Here is a 20,209-nt window from a genome sequence, read left to right as displayed (position 1 = left end):
CTTTTTGTGGTGAAGAGAAACTTGGGAGACAAAAGCATATGAAATTCACATGGTTTAGCCTACTCTGTTGTTTTCAAAGTATTCACACCATAAATTTGTGAATGAACAACACTAGGTCCACAAGAATGGATAAACTAAATGAATTAGTCCAGGACCACTTAGTTTAAAGATATGGTGACAAAGAAATGAATAAATGCATCAACCTCTTTGATTAAAACTAGACAACTAATTATAATTTGTCATCCTTTCAAAGTAGCTACATCAACAAATTTAAGGCCCCATTAAGCATAGCCAACAAGCATCGGCACATGGCTTTTCCTTCGGTGGTTAGTAAAGAAAACTTCAAATACAATCCAAAGACTTTAATATATATAACCCCCTTTCTATAATATGTTTTCATCATCAACAACAAGCATTATCTATTCAGACACCAAATTGTTCTAAGTTTCTCATTTCCAACCTTTTAAGAAAACAAAAAATAGAAAGAATGACAATGCTCAATACGAAGAAACTCATTAAGATGGTCAGGAGATGGAAGAAGTTTGCAGCCATGCAGAGGAAGAGGATTTAATTTCCAAGAAATGGTAGTCATGCAGACGATTGCAGTACATCCTCATTCTCTATAGTTGAAAAAGGTCATTTTGTAGCCTATACGATTGATCAAAGCCGCTATGCATTTCCCTTGACTTACCTTGAAAATGAGGACATTACACAACTTTTAAGCATGTCCGTAGAAAAGTTTGGTCTGCCAAGTGGTGGCGCTATTACATTACCCTGCGATTCATCCTTCGTGGACTACATCATTCGCTAATCAAGAAAGGCGTAGCTGCTAGTGATCTTCACAATGTTGGGTTTTATTTGAGCTGATTTCTTACCATAAATAGGTTTTCCTTTAGGAAAAGGTTTTGGATTGACTAATCCTTTTTCTAGTAGGAAAAGGTTTAGGGCTCTATAAATAAAGACATGTTCCTTCTAACTTAATCAACATTCACAATGTAGTCTTAAAGGCTTTGAGAGTTTTGGTTAGGGGGAGAATTTATGGGTCACAAGCTTGATACGTTATCACTTGTGTGAACCTCCCATGTATTCTTAGTGAATTGGTAGAGGTTGTTTCCCTCTGTATTTTGTACTCTCATATAATAGTGGATTGCTCATCTCCTTTGTGGACGTAGGTCGATTGACCGAACGACGTTAAATCTTCGTGTATTTTGGTATATTTCTCGTTTCTCTTCTTACTCGTGGTCTTTCAAGGTTTGCTTTGCTATCTTCCGCGTTTACACCTGCTTATTTTCGGTCCTAACAAGTGGTATCAGAGCCAGATTCAATGAAAGAGTCAGGTTCAGTGTTTCGATAATCGATGATTGAACCAAGTTAGAAAGAGGTGTTCATCTTGATAGGTGTAGTTCTAGCCACAACCTTTTTTGACAGTTTTGAAGAATTTTGTTGGAGAAATTGTTTCAGAGAGGTTCTCTGTGTTGAGACATAAATTTTGCAAAGGAGATTATGGAGAGGAGAAGCAAGTTGTTGAAGATTAAGTCAAGAAGGTGGACAAATTTATTTTGTTAGAAATTCAGGTCAAGGGGGGGATTTGTTGGGTTTTATTTGCCCTGATTTCTTACCATAAATAGGTTTTCCTTTTAGGAAAAGGTTTTGGATTGACTAATTCTTTTTCTAGTAGGAAAATGTTTAGGGCTCTATAAATAGAGACATGTTCCTTCTAACTTAATTAACATTTACAATGTAGTCTTAAAGGCTTTGAAAGTTTTGGTTAGGGGGGAAATTTATGGGTCACAAGCTTGATAAGTTATCACTTGTTTGTACCTCCCATGTATTCTGAGTGAATTGGTAGAGGTTGTTTCCCTCTGTATTTTGTACTCTCATATTTATAGTGGATTGCTCATCTCCTTTGTGGATGTAGGTCGATTGAGCAAACCACGTTAAATCTTTGTGTCTTTTGTTATATTTCTCATTTGTCTTCTTACTCGTGGTCTTTCGAGGTTTGCTTTGCTAGCTTCCGCGTTTACACCTGCTTATTTTACGGTCCTAACACACAAAGCATTGCTCCTCTTAATTCCTTCATCTTGCATTTCTACTTCTTTTTGTCAACAGGAAAGCAGAAATCAACAGATTCTTGTTTATTGAGTCATGACGCCATGTTTTGTAAATGTTAGCTCAAATAGATTGTATACAAGGTGAAAAATAGGCAAATGAAAGCTTTGCATTATTACAGATTGGAATAGAGATTTTGAAGTTAATCAGACTTATAGATATCATTTGATGAGCTTTCCCTTTCCTAAGATCCTGGAAGTGGTACTGACGCATGAACCTGGTTACTGGTTTGACCAGTTTCTTAGCAGCAGAGTCATTATTATCTTATATCAGGAAACCAACTTTGGCCCTCAAAATTTAAAGACATGAATCACGCCAATGTAATAATGACAACAAAATTAATCGTAAAAAGTTCAAATAAAGTGAAATCATCAAGTGTTCCTCTTTTAGATTTTCTTCATCAATTAAATCTCATACTTCATATTATTGGCGTAATACATAAATATGCCCTTTAATTTGGCTTAGAATCGTATTTATGCCTTTCAACTTTTGGTTGTGCACAAGTAGACACTTAAAATTGTATAAAGTTGAACAAATAGACACACATGTCCTATATGTCATCCTACATGTCATTTTTTGTCCTACGTGGTGTCCTACGTGTATTGTGCCATGTAGGACTCATGTGTTTATTTATTTAAAAGTTGGATAGTTAAAGTGTCTGTTTGTGCATTATGAAAGTTGAAGGTCAAAGTTAAAATTTGAAACCAAGTTTAGGGTCAAATATATGAATTATGCCTTTATTTATTTGAGGGAACTAGTTTCTGGACTGACATAAAGTGTTTCAAATTATCATTCATCATTGTATTAAAAATAGTTTTATAATTAAATTACATTAGTATCGTGCATTTTCAAATAAAAAATAGTTCAAATATTTGGAACAACTATTGGATACCAATAACAAACAGGGGTGGATCTACGTGGACAAGTGGGGGTATCACGACACCCAATGATCTTGAAAAAAAAATATTGTTTATATATGTATATATATCAAATAGTTAAATATATATTAATTTTGTCGACTCTTTACCAGTATCATAACCTCTCGGTGGGAAATGGAACTTAGATCACGATGTGAACCTCATTTTAAGTGGAATTTCGTTGACAAGCAAATTCCCCAGAAAAAACAACAAACTAGTGAAAGGACAACCTGCCTTATTCTTCTGCCTTTCGGGGCCCCTATTTTCTCGGAGATTGCCTAGTTTGTGCTAGAACAACAGATTCGTAAGCAAGAGCGTGTAGTTCAATTGGTTAAGGAGTACGCTTGGCACACAGCCAACGCGGGTTTGAACCTCGTTTGCTCCTTTTTTTTTTCTTTTTTTTTCTGTTTTGTCTTTTTCATTAATGTGTAAAGTGCTTTAATTTTTTTTCTACATTCATTCTTATTTATTTACTGTTCTTTATTAATTCAGACTGGCTTATTTTCACAATTAACTCTTTATTTACTTTCTCTTTCTTTAATTATTAATCAATTGATACGAGAGTTACATGTTTATTCTTTATCAATTAATTTTACTGAATTATGAACGTCAAATAAATATTAATAAAAATATATTTTTAAAAAAATTTAAGTTTTAGAAATGATGAATATTACTATTTATTTAATTTAAAAGTTCTTTCGATCTTCACTGACATTTTTTTAAGTAAGATGACTAGGCTGAAACTATAATTTTTATTTTTACCCTACTATACATTGCTCACAACACATAAAGTCAATGGACTATGAATATATTAAGTTCATACTATTAGACAGTTTATACAAGCTCAAATTTTAATATGAAATTTTGTTTTCTCAAAGTTTCAGCGTACATGACATCTAATTTCAAAAGGTAAATGAAAATTGAATTGTTTAGTTATTTCTAATCTCGAAATATATATAAAAAAAATTATTTGGTCGATGTGTTTATAAGAATAAAAAAAAAGATTAATAACCCGAATTGTAACCCAAAATTAAAGCAACCGATCCTTTTATCTTACTTGAACGATGTGACCCCCACAACCTCCAAATCCTAAATCCACATATGATTACAAATTAAAATATGACAGGAAAGTATTTCTTCTCCAAATAAAATAAAAGATGATACTCCCTCCGTTTCAAAAAGAATGACCTAGTTTGACTTGGAAGGGAGTTTAAGAAAAGAAAGAAGTCTTTTTAATCTTGTGGTTCAAAATTAAAGTTATGTCAAATGTACCAAAATGCCCTTTAATCTTGTGGTCTTAAACATGCCACGTGGAAAGTTAAAATTAAAGTGTTGCCAAAAAAGAAAAGAGATCATTTTTTTTAAAACAAACTAAAAGGGAAATAGGAACATTCTTTTTGAAACGGAGGAAGTAACATTTAGTACTTTAAAATATTACAAGTATAAACACAAATTAACATATTTATATTCTTATCTCATATGTTAATTACATGCAAGACAAAGTTCAGAGAAAAAAGAAAGTTGAAAAATGAATAGGAATATGATAGTCACTTCATGGAGTTAATTAATATAAAATGAAGGCTACAATAATAGTCAATATGAATTTTATTTATTATTAAGGATCATATCAAATATTGAATTCTACCAAGTTACCTTTTTCAAAATGAACTTGGAATACAGAAACATGGGATCAACGGAGTGACAGCTTAAAATATGAAACAATATCAAAAGTTGAAACATTGAATTTTTCTTTTTAAAATGAGATAAAAGAATAAATACGAATAAATATTTTTATCATTATTTCTTCCATAAATTAAAGAAGTTATTAATAATTATATGTTATTTCTCCATTTCAAATTATTCATTGTGTTTCAATTATATACACCCCTTAAGAAAAAAAATGATAAAAATGTAGTTTTATATATTCTATCTTACACACCCTTTACAAAAATTAAACATAAATAAGTAAAATTAAAAAATCATAACAAAAATTAAATAACTTTTATTATAAATTAATGTAGTAGAATAATATAATCATTAAAAAGATCAAGTAAATTATAATTAATTTTTTAGTTTACAAATTACATTACACAAGTATATTAATAGAGAGTCATGATCTTATATTTTGATGCATAACCCTTTATTTTACATTCAAAGAAGGAAACTATGTACTAAAAAAAAGGATATCCTTCCTAAGGTTATTCACCTTTGTTCTATTTTTTTTTTAAAAAAAAGAGTAAAAAGAATGCTTTGTTCATCCCTAATAAAGTTGATTCCCCAAATCTTGGATTATATGCTCATTCCTTGTATATCACATGTTGTTGTTTACTCAAATATTTTTTATATTTATAAATGACAAATGTAGGGATAATCCAAAATAAGAGAATGTGTATACTTAGAAATTAGATAAGTGCAAATCAGGATATAAATGCATGAGAATACTAACATGTTTTCAGGAATAACGTGATTTTTTGCTAATACATAAATCATATTGAATTGTTTATAAATTTTAAAATAACCTTTGAAATTCCTAAAAGATAGTTATTATTTTTTTGTGCATGGAAACATTAATGATTTTGTAATAATTTATTTTCGAAGCATAAGTTATTAGAAGAACAACGTTAATTTAATGAATGAAAAATGGTCATTTATTTTCTTTTTAGAAATATTTAATATTTAATGAATTATTTTTTTATAAAAATATAACTTGGTGAAGGGTAGTAAAATGGTAATCTAACTTTGCATTTGGTGCTTTCCACTTTCAATATAAATAATATGATATATGATACGGTGATTAAAATTAATAATGTAATGACCTGAAAGGTCATTTTTAGAAATTTTCGTTAAATTTTTGTTTTACCCTTCTCCATAGTTGCCTTAGTTATTTTGCATTAGTTTGAGAGGTTAGTTAGAGAATTATGAATTACTCGTCTACGATTATTTAATTAAGAGGTAAATTTTAAATATTTAATTTTAGTAAGTGGTTAATCGGTCAAATCCATATTCGTTTATGGAAAAATTGTATATAATAGAAAACTATTAATTCAAATTAAATGCTATAAATATACTTTGATTTAATGTACCCTATAACAAACTATAGTTATTTCGCCACTCTCCTTGGTGGAGCCTCGCTCGTCTCTCTCGCTTTTAATACAAATACAAATGTATAAAATTGTATAAAGCGAGAGGAAATTGTATAAATACATGTATTTTCGTTCCCCTCTCTCCCCACTCCTAGATCTCGCTCACCACCCTCGCCTCTCTCGCTTATACAAACAGAAACGAAATGTATAAATTACCTTTCTGTTTGTATAAAGCGAGAGAAAATTGTATATATACATGCAAATACAATATTTTCTTCCTATACACTTATAATTATGCAATAAAAATACTCCCCTGCGCAGTTTCTTGTCTTTCTCTCTTTCTCATTTTGTATATACAAATTCAAATTGTATATAATTCTCTCTTTCTCGTTTTATACAATTTGATTCAATTGTATATTCCCTGTCCAAGTCTCATTTGTCTTTCTTTCTTTTTCATTTTTATATAAATTCAAAATTATATATAATCGTCCTATACACTTTCTCTGCCCAAGTCTCTTTTGCCTTTCTCTCTTTCTCGCTTTAGATAAATTCAAATTGTAAATAGTTCCTCTCTTTCTCGTTTTATACAATTCACTTCAATTGCGTATGTATAGCGAATTATACATATATATGTTTGCTATGGAGGACAATTATGCAAATTTTGTTATACAATACAAATATGAATTTTGTGTTTGCTAAATGTGAAAGTTGCCCTTTATTTAATGCATCATATACCACTTCACCCCTATATGGAAATAAATTATTAGGGTTGAGAATTTTTGGATCATATATAATGAATAATTAATTATTTTATATAAAAAGCGACGGATGACATGACTTTTTTTAAATTCATAAATAATTATTTTTAATAAAAAGTGACGGACTGTGTCGCTATTTATATAAAAAAATTGATTATTCCTTTTATATATATATATATGTGTGTGTGTGTCTGTGTTTGTGTGTGTACGGAAAAATTTTAAAACGATATTTTTATTAAAAAGCGACGGACAGTGTAGCTAATGGCGTCGCTTTTTGAAGCGACGCCGTCCGTCGCTTTTACTTCCGTCGTTTTTTAGCAATTTTTATGTCCAGAAGAATATAGATCATATAGAGGAAAAAGTTGATATTGCAGACTTAAAGACAAACAATGTGATTTTTGAAAGCTCTGATGCTTTCCAAAAAAAATTATCTAGGAGATGACAAGAGAATATGGCAGTGGATCCTATGTTGGTGTTGAGACTTCACAGGAAACTGATGGTGTTTCTATGGATAATATAATTGTCGAGAAGTTGAGAGAAAGGGGGAGTCTGATAACTCAACGAGGAGATAATCTACATGGATCAAATGGCAATCAAGCTTCGGATGAGTTCTTCCACAACAAGTGTGGAAGAACTCATCCGAATAGTCTTCTTCTATAACAAAGTTCTTTTATTCAAAATACTCTTTTTCCCTTATAGATTCCTCTGCCTTAGTTGAATCCTCCGATCGTAGTTAACGATCTTCGACTAGCAGAAGGATTTCTGAATTATACTTTTCTTCTGCTATTCTCTACACTATCACATTACCGTGTGATGAACTATTCATGAGCTACATCATATCACTCATCAAAAGTGGTGTTGCTGCAGATATTCAGAATGCTTTACTCATACCAGTAGCTTCCAGCCGATGCTCATCAGTGTCATACCTTCATGAACAAAGAAACCCGCAATTGCAAATTTGTTAAGATAACTGAAGAAACCTTACCCCTAGAACAAGAACCAGGTTCTTGTAGGTTGCTTTACAAACAGAACACGAAAACTTGAAGCTAAAACCTTCCTCAATCAAGGAAGGAAAAACCTCATTTTATTTATTCAAATATGATGACTTATGATTACAACTCAATAACCAATAACCTCACCATAACAACTCTCGATTAACTATAATTGACTAACTCTACTCTCCAAGAAGCCAAACCCATCTCTTGTTACAAACCTCACCAAATCTCAACTCTACAAGAAGTCAAACCCACTTCTTGTACAATGAACCTAAATAGTGACTCTAACTACGAATCAAGAAACAAATTGCACGCTCAGGAAATTCTAACTCAACAACTTCTTAAACTCTGTAACAGTCTCGAACTCGCAGGCTTTTACGCATTGAATAGCTTTTGCTTTCTTGATTCTCGATCGATGTAAAAGTCTTGACTTTCTCTTCTGCGCTTGATCTCCTTTTAGAAGCTTCGCATTGTGTCCTTATCATATAAGGTAAGGAAGTTACAATTGTAGTTAAAAAAGGAGTACTACTTTTACCTTTAATTGTAGAATCCTTTTTCTACACAACTTCCTAATTCAAATTACCATAGACGTATTAAAGTTTCCTTGTTTGTTTCAACTTGCACTTTCGTCGGCATGAAACACGGGATGCTTTCTACACGTTTAGACAACTTTGGACTTCAATTAATTGCTGTTAACACGTCCACGTTTGTATGCTTTTCTTGACCCTGCCTGTATGTATGTATATGCAACTTTACAGTGTCTATCATCAAAACACACAAGCTGTAGAACTATCACTAACTGTGATATGTTTTGTTGTGGATACATGACACTGAACAAGTGTACAGAATATTATCTAATTATTCATTAAAAATTCCTATTCTTGCCTCCACACTGTTTATTTTTTATAATTCGCGAAATTATGATTGCATATATATATATATATATATACTCTCTAGTAGTCCTGACCTGACGGGCGACCAACCCCCAACCCCTGGCCTAACCTAAACCTAGAACCCGCCTAGGACACAATCTTGACCCCAAATAAAACTTCAAGCCTGATCCAGACTTGGGACCCGACCCGTGACCCAACCCATAACTTGACCTTCGAACTAGAGACCTAACATGAGTTAGGCCCCGACCCCCAACTCACGATCCGATTGTAACCCAGGACACTACCTCGATTTAGGGATGACAATGGGGTGGGGCAAATGAGGGGCGGGGTGTGTTTAAGGATAAGCTGGCAGGGCAGATTTAAGGTTGTGTGCGGCGGGTTGAAATGGGTTTTTTTTAAAAATTAACACGGGACGATTTGAAATGGATTTTTTAAAAACTAATACGGGGCGGGTTGAAATGAGTTTTTTAAAAACTAATGCGGGGCGGGTGGGGCGGGTTGCAAGTAATGGTTACATGTGATATTAAGCGGGTCACACTTACTTTAATCTTTTTACATGTTATAAGAGTGGTATAACATAATTTATCAAGATGATTTTTTATAGCTACTAAAATATTCAAGATAGTAAATGAAAATGGTCTTACAAAAACTGATATAATTTCTTGCATGTTTCCCTATTGATCATTAAAAAACAAATTGTATGTCATTATCTATTAAATTATTACAACCTCATGAAACAATGAATTTATTTTATTTTTAGTATGAAATTTAACTAGAAAAACGAAATATTAAAAAAATTATGCGGCGTAGGTTAATGCGGGAGGGTCTATGCTCGGCGGGTTGAAAATGAAAAAAGTTGTTATGCGGGACGAATTAAAAATTTTGGGGGTTAAGCTCAACCTGCCCCGCCCCGGCCCCACACCGCTCATTGTCGTCCCTACCTCTATTGGGGATTGAGTTTCGTTTAGGTTCATAGTTGTGTCCCTAGTAGAGGTTAGGTCAAAGTCAGGAATCATGGTCGGTCCCAAGTTGGGGTTACTTCTCATGATAGGATCAAGGTTAGGTCCAGTGTTAGTATCAGATCTCAAATCGGTGTTTGTTTCAGATCGAGATTGGTGTTGGGTCCTAGTTTAGGGGTTAGGTTACCAAGTCAAAGTTTGGGGTCGTGCCTCAGATTGGGGCCTAAAGTTGGGTCCTAAGTAGGATTGCAGTCGAGTTTCGATTCAAGGTCAAAGTAAAGACTTAGGTTTAGGTTAGGGTCGGGGTTAGGATTTGGTCATGGGCCATATCTCATGTAAGGGTTGGATTTTGGGTCCTAGCTTAGAGTTGAGGTCATGTCTCTACTCATGGGTTGGTACCTGAGCTAGGGTCAGGTCCTGTGTCGGGGTTGAGGTCATTTTCATGGTTGGGTTCTAAGTTAGGTCTAGGTTAGGTATCAGGTTAGGGTTGGGGTTAGAGAGAGGGGGGATATTTCGAGTTGGGGTTGAACCCATATTGAGGGGGGGGGTATAAAGGCTTGTGTCTCAATTCGAGTTTCGAATTGAGGTGGGTGTCGAGTTCAGGTTTTGGGTCGGGTCCCAATTCGGGGTTAGATTCCAGTCTTAGATTAAGGTCCGAATTTTGGTATAGAGGTTGGGAGTTGTGTCTTGGGTTACAATTGGGTCAGCTCTCCAGTCGAGTTCCAATTTCGGGTCCGGTTAGAGTTCGGGTAACAAGAAAGGGCAGGTCTCGAATTTGGTCCCGATTTAGGTTTAAACTGAGATTGAGACCCTAGTCGGAGATTAGGTCGGGCAAAGGTCGAATCAAAAGATCAAGCCTCTGTGGAGGGCAGGGAGTGGGCTTGATTGAGCAAGCTTGGGTTTTCTCAGATAACGTCTGCCTGTGTGATAAAGTAAATGTTTTAAGTACTATAGAACCTCTAGTTCGTATTTAGATTAGGATAAAATAAACAAGTTGAACTAGAATGCAATTTGTGTAGTAGTTTACTTGTTTTATTAGTACGCTTTAAATAGCTATTGTTTCAATAATTAAGCCAAAAGAAGAGATTTATCTCTCAAGTATGATATTGCGCGACAAATCTCTTCTTTTGGCTCTCTCCTACATATATTTCACAATGATATTTATGAATACCTCCAGATGTAAGAATAAAACAAAATAGTAAATTTATATCGTAAAAAAAAAGTAAAATTGCGATGTTGAAGACCTTAAGAATCGATTAGCCTCGGAGTCACTTTTAATACCCATTGTCACAAGAAATTTTTTGTAACTCCATATTATGATGGAAAAAAAGAACACGAATTCGGAGAATTGCACAGAAAATGGAACCGGGTGTGGATAAGTTTTTACCAACAAAATATTAAAACAGAAAATGGACATCTTTTGAACATCAAGATTCTTGTTTTTTTGCTAAATCCCTGTATCCCAATAAACATATAAGTTAATGGCAAGTTTCATACCTAACTGGTGAGAGACAACGGCACATGAATCCTCCCGTGGTTTTGCCTACTCGATTATCGTCCATAAATTTGCTGAAGAACAACACTAGGCCCCTCTGCTTCTCATAATTTGGAACAGAAAACACCCTTAAAATTAAGAGCCACAAGAATGGCTGAAATTGATGATTTAGTCATGAACCACTTGATTTAAAGATATTGGTGACAGTGAATTGAATAAATAGGTCCTATGTTCAATAGCAGCACATGATTTTGCCCTTAATGCCTAACTCACATTTGACAACTGGAGCTACATATAAATTCATTTTCTATCCTTAGCTATAAATAAACTGCATCTATGAGCCATTTGATCACCAAGAAGATATCGGTAAATATAATCTTATAAAAGATCATCAACTTTTTATTTCCTATATTCCAAAGAAATCATGATTAGTGCTAAGAAACTCATCAAGATGGCAAGGAAATGGCAGAAGTTCGCAGCGAATCAAAGGAAGAGAATTTCTTTTCAAAGATCCAATACCAATGATGCAAAGAGCTGCAGCACATCAGCTTCTGTAGTTGACAAAGGTCATTTTGTGGTGTATACAATAGATCAGAACCGATTTGTGGTTCCGTTGGCTTATCTTCAACATGAGGTAATCAGACAACTGTTGCACATGTCTGAAGAAGAGTTTGGACTTCCAAGTGATGGCCCCATTACGTTACTGTTCGATGCACTATTCTTGAACTACATTATATCTCTCATTCGAAGAGGTGTATCTGCAGATTTTCAAAATGCTTTGATTGTAACAGTCGCTTCCAGTCGATGCTCATCAGCTTCATACCTTCAAGAACAACGACATTCGGAATTGTTAATTTGTTAAGCTAACTGTGATGAATTTTGTAACGTGATACTCAACAAATGTATAGAATATTAACATCTAATTTTTAATCAAAAACTCCACATTCTTGCCTTCAAATTCATCTATTCCATGATCATTTAGGAAATTCTTGTTTCTTTTCATTGGCTTTCTAATAACCTTGCACCACAAATATCTAGCTTGTGTCTTTCACATTCACGGTTAAGGAGATTTTCCCATATCAAAGAAAGTAATCTTGTATTCTGAGTAAATTTATCTGCAATTTTAACTTTTAACTATCAAGTTTTGATTTACATCAATTGCATTAATAACATTTTGAAGTCCAAAAGAACATAGTAATGTTGCATATTGAAAAAGGTAGTTGATCCTTTCCTTCCACTCCTGTTCTGTGGTCCATCCAAGAGAAAAAAAAAATTAAGAGAAAAGGATTGAACATAGGAGGTCCGTTTCTCAAGGCTTCACAATCTAAAGAATTTACTGTTTTATGTATTATACTTCTCAACCCAATGCATATTTAATTGGCCTAGCTAAGATAAAAAGCTTCTGCCGAGACTACGCTTTCTGACTGAGTTTATTGGACTCATTTTTATCTTAACCTCTAGAAGTTTATTACTCTTTGGTATTATCAAGCGCATGACTAGAAATCTTTAAGCATTTCTTTAAGAATTGAAAGTCTATCATTTAGTTGTTTGATGGGAATGATTTGTTGAACAAAGAAGAGGCTATAAAGTAGATTAAAGATTTAGAACTTGAAAGTTTTGCTGTTTGAAGATGAAAATATGTTATAAAAGAGCAACCTTTAGAGCAATATAAAGGTGTAGATTGAGAAATCTATACAGATAATCTGTTAAGCGATTCTCTTTTTCAAATCTGTTACTTTACAATGAAATTGCTATTTCTGCAATATATCTCCTCTATCTAATTTCTAATCCTATTGCTTTACAAAGTCTCATTCATTCAAGAATGTGTGCTATGATACTACTCGTGATCTTCTTAAGCGGGAAGCAAGATCAACAAACACATCCTCTTTGTATGGTATTGTGAGACCACCCAGCGGATGATCAAAGCCAAACTCTTCTTCAGCCTGAGCTAACAAATCTTGAAATAGCTGGCTCAAGTAATAGACTGGCACGACAAATCTCTTCTTCTGGCTCTCTTATACGTATACTGCACAATGTCTTTTCGGAATACCTCCATATGTTGAGGACCTCCTTAAGAACCGACTAGCTTGAACAAATGGAGGTACTTTGATGCCCGTTGTCTCAACGATTATTATCTAATACTAAATGATGAAGGAAAAGAAAGCAAAAAAGAAAAAAAAAAACTTGGAGCATCACAGATAAATTGAAAGTTCTTTGAGTATCAAGATACTTGTGTTCTGCTGAAATGTTTGGCTCTGATTATATATAAATTTTTGACAAGTTTCATATCCAAATGTTTAGTGGTTGAGAGAAATTGGTGGAAACTGGAAAGACAATGGCACATGAAAAATTACATGGTTTGCCTTCACTGTTGTTGTTAAAGTATTCAGATCATAAATTTGTTAGATGTACAAAATTAGGCCCTACTACTTCTCATGATTTGGAACAAAAGAAGAAACCTTTACAGTGACATCCACAAGAAAGGATAAGTTGATTAATTAGGTCTGAATGAAACCAGGACCACTTGATTTAAAGATATGGTGACAGAGAAATGAATAAATTCACAACAACCAGCAATCTCCACAAGTCCTTAGGTCCCATATCAAACCGCATCACATGATTCTGTCTTAACCATTCTGAAGGCTCAACAACTATATATAATCTCTTTACATGAGCCATTTTGATCATCAAGCAGACAGCACTACATCAATCTTTTAAAATATCATCAACTTTTTCCATTATTTCAAATAAATGAACATGATCAGTGCTAAGAAACTCATCAAGATGGCAAGGAAATGGCAGAAGTTCGCAGCGAATCAGAGGAAGAGAATTTCTTTTCCAAGATCCAATTACAATGATGCAGAGAGTTGCAGCACATCATCTTCTATAGTTGCTAAAGGGAATTTTGTGGTGTATACAATCGATAAGAAGCGATTTGTGGTTCCGTTGGCTTATCTTCAACACGAGGTAATCAGACAACTGTTGCACATGTCTGAAGAAGAGTTTGGACTACCAAGTGATGGCCCCATCACGTTACCGTGTGATGCACTATTCATGAACTACATTATATCACTCATCAGAAGAGGTGTATCTACAGATTTTCAAAATGCTTTGCTTGTAACAGTCGCTTCCAGTCGATGCTCATCAGCTTCATATCTTGAAGAACAAAGAAACCCGCAATTGCTAGTTTGTTAATCTAACTGTGATAAATTTTGTACCATAATACTTGAAGGTGTATACAATTTTTACATCTAATTTTTAATCAGAATTAAACTGCATATTTTTGCCTTCAAATTGAAGATTCTTGTTTCTTTTTATTGGCTTCCAAACAGTCTTGCACCGCGAATATCTATCTTGTGGCTTTCACATCCAGGGGATAAGGAACTTTTCCCAATTCATAGAAATTTATGTCAAAATCTTCAATTTAATCATTCTTTCAATCAAGATAAAAGTAAACTTTTCTCGAAAAGACAATTGACAAAATTGCAAAAGTATGCACCAGCTTTTTAAGATTCTGTAGAAGACTAATTTCAACCAAGATGATCTAGTATTCATTTCTTGCTAATCTTAGCCTCTGAGTAAATTTACAAACAATTTTAACTATCAAGTTTCAATTTACAAGCAATTACAATAATAACAGCCAAACATTATGAAGTCCAAAATAATTATTAATGTTGTACATCGAAAAAGGAAGTTAATTCTTTCCTTCCGCTCCTGTTCCGCAGTCGATCTACGAGAAAAAAGTAAAGAAAAAGGGTTCCAACATAGAATGCATTTACTGTTTTTATGTATTTTACTACTCAGCATGATGCATATTCAACTGGCCACGCTAAGATAAGAAAATCTGCTATGGAAGGGGTCAAGGAGCACTATGATAATTTGTCATTCTTTGGTATGATCATATACAGAATGAAAGCGTTGCATGATTCTTTAGGAGTCCAAAGTTATCATTTATTTGTTTGACGGAATGAATGAACGAAGAAGAGTCTATAGATTAGATTAAAGATGTAAAACTGAAAGTTTTGCTGTTTGAAAATGGAAAGACATGATAAAAGAGCAACCTTTAGAGCAATATAAAGGTGTAGATTCAGAAATCTAATAGATAATCTGTTAACCCATAATCTTTGTGAAGTATGTAACTTAAATTTACACGGGGATATCCCTCCAAAGTTCTGGTGGTTCACAACTATACAATAAAATTGCTGCTTCTACAATCTCCTCTTTCTAATTTCTAATCCTATTGCTTTACAAAATCTCATTCGTTGAAGAATTTGCACTATGATACTACTCATGATCTTCTTAAGCGTGAAGTAAGATCAACGAACACATCCTCCTTGCAAGGTATTGTAATACCACCCATCGGATGATCAAAGCCAAACTCTTCTTCAGCCTGAGCTAACAAGTCTTGAAATAAAGCTGGCTCAAGTAAGACACTTGCACGACGAATCTCTTTCTTGTGGCTCTCTCCTACGTGTACTGCACAACGTCCTTTTGGAACATCTCCATTTGTTGAAGACCTCCTTAAGAACCGATTAGCTTGAACAAATGGAGTCACTTTGATACCCATTGTCTCAAGGAGTACTTTCTAATACTAAATGATGAAGGAAAGACAGAAAACAAACTTGGAGGATCACGGATATATAAAATGAAAGTTCTTTGAATGTCAGGATACTTGTGTTGAGCTGAAATGTTTGGCTCTGATTATATATAAATTTATGACAAGTTTCATATCCAAATGTTTAGTGGTTGAGAGAAATTGGTGGTAACTGGAAAGAAAATAGCACATGAAATCTCACATGGTTTGCCTTCTCTGTTGTTATTAAAGTTGATTAATTAGTCCAGGACCACTTGGTTTTATGGTGATAGAGGAATGAATTAATGCACAACCAGCCATGTTCACAAGTCCTTAGGTCCCATATTAAACAGCATCACATGATTCTGTCTAGCATACTTATTCCAGGTTGGCAGCTTTAGCTATAATTCAAAGTCTCAACTATATATAATGTGTTTCCAAAAGCTGGTTTGATCATCAAGCAGATAACTCTAAATCAAATCTTTTAAAAGATAATCAACTTTTCTTTTCCGATATTTCAAAGAAATCAGTATGATAAGCGCCAAGAAACTCATCAAGATGGCAAGGAAATGGCAAAAGTTTGCAGCTAAGCAGAGGAAGAGAATTTCTTTTCCAAGATCCAATTACTATGATGCTGAGAGTTGTAGCACATCATCTTCCATAGTTGACAGAGGCCACTTTGTGGTGTATACAACCGATCAAAAGCGATTTGTGGTTCCATTGGCTTATCTTCAACATGACGTAATCAGACAACTGTTGCACATGTCTGAAGAAGAGTTTGGACTTCCAAGTTATGGTCCTATTACATTACCATGTGATGCACTGTTCATGAACTATATCATATCACTCGTCAAAAGAGGTGTAGCCGCTGATCTTCAGAATGCTTTGCTTGTTTCTGTACCTTCCAATCAATGTTCATCTGCTTCATACCTTCAAGAACGACGAAATCTAGAATTGTTAGTTTGTTAAGCTAACTGTAACAATTTTTATAGTAGATACATGGTACTAAACAAGTGTATATATAGAATGTCAATATTTATTATTCATCAAAATTACCATTTTCTTGACTCCATTTTGTTCTATTCCTTGTGGTGTTTGCGAAGTTGTTTGATACGGGTAGCAATTACTATGTAGAATAGTTGAGTTGCACGTACAATTTTCAAAGTACAATATGAATTTAGTGCCAAAAACCTTAATGGTTAAATATTTTGAATCATAAATTGATCTACCAGTTTTGAGTCCTAACTCTTCATTCAAAGGACACAAATTATTGGCATTGGTGAGAAGTCATAAGCATTAACTGATCACGTAACTTATAATTTAATTTGAAATCCAATACATAAATCTTCTTGGAATAAACAGTGTATTACTGGTAGCATTAGACAATCAGTAATAGGTAAAATAAAGTAAAGTCACGGCTTCAATCACTTCTCTGACAACTTTGATAAATACATTTCGGAACCAAATATTTGCGAGCAATTGATAAACTTACCGGAAATAGGCTCTTACATGATTTCGTAAATAAAGAGAAAAAGAAATGTGTTTTGGTCATATATAAGAGAATCTTAAATAAGTGATTTTGGAGAGATCAAACTTTCTGTATAAACAATTCCTTCCGGGAAGAAACATTGAGACAATAATCCAACTTGTCCTTTGGACGTCCTTAATAAATCCCCGCGCCATGTCCTTGACTAGGCATGTCAAGTCTACAATGTAGTAACACTCAACCTTCTACAGGCCTATATTCGGTTCGGCAAAATAAATATTGTAAGCACCTAAATGTAAACAATTCGATCCATTCCACAAATTATAGTGTTCCATTTCCCACAATTGAAAAGTGACTCACTCCTAATTTCGAAATTCCATAATTGGAGCTTGTATGTGGTGAACTCTATATGATGATACATAGTCACTGTGGTAGTATGTTTTGCTTTGATGATATGATAAACTTGCCAAGGAACCAGATAGGCACCAAGCTGATCTATTATTTGATTGAAATGCTAATTTAAGGGAGAATACTCCCTAGGGGAACTGTCTCTCAGAGGGATCTTATTTCATAGGGGAACAGATGAGGGGACAGGTACGCACCAAGACACGTCGAACAAGTCAACTGTCACAGCTTCCATAGCTTTAAACTCGCTGTCACTGTTGCAGAAACGACGTAGTGTCTCAAGCCATCCTAATCGGCATCTCTTGTTTTGGCACATTACTTAGATCCCCTCTCCTTTTCTTTTATGTTTTATTCCTCACAATTCCTCCTTCCCAATCATTTCTTTTTTCCCTCTCTAAAAATTCTGTTGTTGAGGAGGAGGTAATGAGGATGATACTATTGGAACATCACGAGCCACTTTAGTTATTTAGTCTGTATTAAGTTTCAGTAGTTCCTATCCCTGTTTTTTAGGATACCGAATTGGTTTCATTACAGTTCGTTTAGGAGTATTTGCACTATAGCTCTATTTAACAACTTTCTGTCTTCATTAATAAAATATGTCTTTCAACTTATACTCGGTCTTTACACATACTTGTCCAATTTTGAATTAAGTTTTCCGTGATGGGAAAGGAATATTGGAGAGAAAAATACCAATTCAAGAGGCTAGTTGAGACTAAACATGCAAAATCTACATGAAACCTAGAAGGATGATCTAGATTCAGAAAAGAAAAGGTGAACTCCCGTCCAAAAGAAAAAAGAGGTGCAGATATTATTGAGGGATCTAGTATTACATCAAAATTATCAGTAGATGTCACGTAAAGGGAACAACAAACAAATTTGTGCTAACATAAGATATGAAGGAGTACATGAGGATATATTAACACAAATTCGCAGCCATCACTCTTTTTAAATTGCCTCCAGAGCCTTCATTTAATCCACCATAACTATGTTTAATCTGGACTCTTCAAGCATAACAGAGTTTCTTTGCATAACAATTTTGATGATTTTATTTGTACTGTTTTGAATGCTAACTTTTAATCTATATGGAAATAGGCTTTCTTTGATAATATGTAGTGATATTCTCCTTGTTACATGTTTTGTTGATTTTACTCATGTTAGTATTGCTCTAGCGGCCAAGTGTTAACGTTGCCTATTCTCACTTTTACTCATGTTACTGATCACTCTTTCTGATGATACCAAAAAGCAATGTTTTGTGTGAGGCAAGACTTATGCTTAAGACAGAGGAACTGGTATACTAATGATATGAGCAACTGATATGTGTTGATAATAAGGAGAACCAATATGGTTGCTAGTGATAGTGATTACTGTCATTATATGTTGTTTGTCATCATCAAAAGTGGAGAAATTGATGAAATATAGACGTTGAAGTACTATGCCTAGTTTTGATGATTTGATAAATTAAACCTATTGACGAACCAGTTATGCTACCTTCAATCATTCAAAGGGAATTGTAAGAAAAACTGATTCTCAATTTGCAGGACGCAAGACTTTATTGGACATTGCTCTTGTACAATTGTAAGATCGGTAACCTAGGTTCTAATACTAACTGTGACAATCCAAATTACAAAATTGTGTGGGCTCCTACTCTACTTTAATTAGATAGGCGAACCTTTACCACACAATCCTAAATAAAAAATTTTCTTTAAAGAGTTACATCTAGGTAGACAAAATAAAACAAAATAAGAAGATCCATTCAAAATGAATGGTATCAGGGTCGGATCTTTTGAATCAGGTGTTGAGGTTGAAAGTTTAAGCCAAGTTGGAGTCAGGTCCCAATTTGTATGTCTTGTCAAGACTTGGGTATGTATCGAGATCAGGCATCGGAATTAAAGTAGAGGAGTCGAGTCTCAGTTCAGGTGTTAGGGTCAGACTCCATTTCAAAAGTTGGATCTTGCACTAGATGTTGGGGTCAGGAGTCAGGGTCGGGTCTCAAGGTTGGATCTTTGTTCAAAAGTTGGATCCCGAGTCATATGTTAGGGTTAGAATTCTGGGTTGGGATTGGGTCTCGAGTCGGGGGAGGGTCTAGAGTTGGATCCCAATCAAAAGTTGGATCCTAAGTAGGATATTGGAGTCGAGATTGGGTCGAGTCTGGTTTGTGACAGGGCCAGATTCTGAGTCGGGGTCAAGTATCGAGAGTTAGATTCCAATTCAAAAGTTAGATCTTGAGTAAAATGTTGTGGTTAGGAGTCAAAGTCGGGTCTCGGGTTAGAGTCAGATATGGGGTCGAGGTCAAGTCTCATGTTCGGGACGGATCTTAGTTCAAAAATTGGATCATAAGTCGAACATTGGGATCGGGAGTCTAGGTTAAGTATCAGATCAAATCTCGGGTCGGGTCGGGTCTTGGGTCCCGATCGGTTGTTGGGTGTATGAACCCGATTCAAAAATTGAATCCCCGGTTGGATGTTTGGATCGGGAGTCAAGGTCGGGTCTCGGGTCGACTTTTGAGTTTGTGTTATGTTAGGAGTCAGATTCAAAA

The 20,209-nt window shown here is 34.4% G+C and overlaps 4 protein-coding genes and 1 pseudogene across 4 annotated transcripts; 4 read left to right on the top strand and 1 right to left on the bottom strand.

Moving 5' to 3' along the window:
• The first annotated feature begins 487 nt into the window (after positions 1-487).
• Positions 488-2,142, top strand: LOC107001483 (annotated as a pseudogene).
• A 9,320-nt stretch (positions 2,143-11,462) lies between these two features.
• Positions 11,463-12,167, top strand: LOC107001952 (auxin-responsive protein SAUR68-like). The gene has a single exon (XM_015199900.2). The coding sequence runs from the start codon at positions 11,634-11,636 to the stop codon at positions 12,069-12,071; it is 438 nt and encodes a 145-aa protein (XP_015055386.1). The 5' UTR covers positions 11,463-11,633; the 3' UTR covers positions 12,072-12,167.
• A 1,483-nt stretch (positions 12,168-13,650) lies between these two features.
• On the top strand, positions 13,651-14,494 carry LOC107001764 (auxin-responsive protein SAUR68-like). The gene has a single exon (XM_015199739.2). It carries the CDS (start codon positions 13,961-13,963, stop codon positions 14,402-14,404), a length of 444 nt encoding a protein of 147 aa, XP_015055225.1. The 5' UTR covers positions 13,651-13,960; the 3' UTR covers positions 14,405-14,494.
• Positions 14,495-15,497: 1,003 nt separating this feature from the next.
• LOC107001736 (auxin-induced protein 15A-like) lies at positions 15,498-15,776 on the bottom strand. The gene has a single exon (XM_015199711.2). The coding sequence runs from the start codon at positions 15,774-15,776 to the stop codon at positions 15,498-15,500; it is 279 nt and encodes a 92-aa protein (XP_015055197.1).
• Positions 15,777-16,213: 437 nt separating this feature from the next.
• Positions 16,214-16,849, top strand: LOC107001717 (auxin-responsive protein SAUR68-like). The gene has a single exon (XM_015199688.2). The coding sequence runs from the start codon at positions 16,314-16,316 to the stop codon at positions 16,749-16,751; it is 438 nt and encodes a 145-aa protein (XP_015055174.1). The 5' UTR covers positions 16,214-16,313; the 3' UTR covers positions 16,752-16,849.
• Positions 16,850-20,209: the final 3,360 nt, after the last annotated feature.

This window comes from Solanum pennellii, chromosome 10 (genome assembly GCF_001406875.1).
Source record: "Solanum pennellii chromosome 10, SPENNV200".
Taxonomy (NCBI): Eukaryota; Viridiplantae; Streptophyta; class Magnoliopsida; order Solanales; family Solanaceae; genus Solanum; species Solanum pennellii.
The sequence above is the reverse complement of the archived record's forward strand: the minus strand, read 5'-3'. Positions and strand labels throughout refer to the sequence as shown.

What these genes read in the sequence shown, in the direction of transcription:
- LOC107001952 (XM_015199900.2), top strand. Translation starts at nt 11,634, where the DNA reads ATGATTAGTGCTAAGAAACTCATCAAGATGGCAAGGAAATGGCAGAAG.
- LOC107001736 (XM_015199711.2), bottom strand. Translation starts at nt 15,776, where the DNA reads ATGGGTATCAAAGTGACTCCATTTGTTCAAGCTAATCGGTTCTTAAGG.
- LOC107001717 (XM_015199688.2), top strand. Translation starts at nt 16,314, where the DNA reads ATGATAAGCGCCAAGAAACTCATCAAGATGGCAAGGAAATGGCAAAAG.
- LOC107001764 (XM_015199739.2), top strand. Translation starts at nt 13,961, where the DNA reads ATGAACATGATCAGTGCTAAGAAACTCATCAAGATGGCAAGGAAATGG.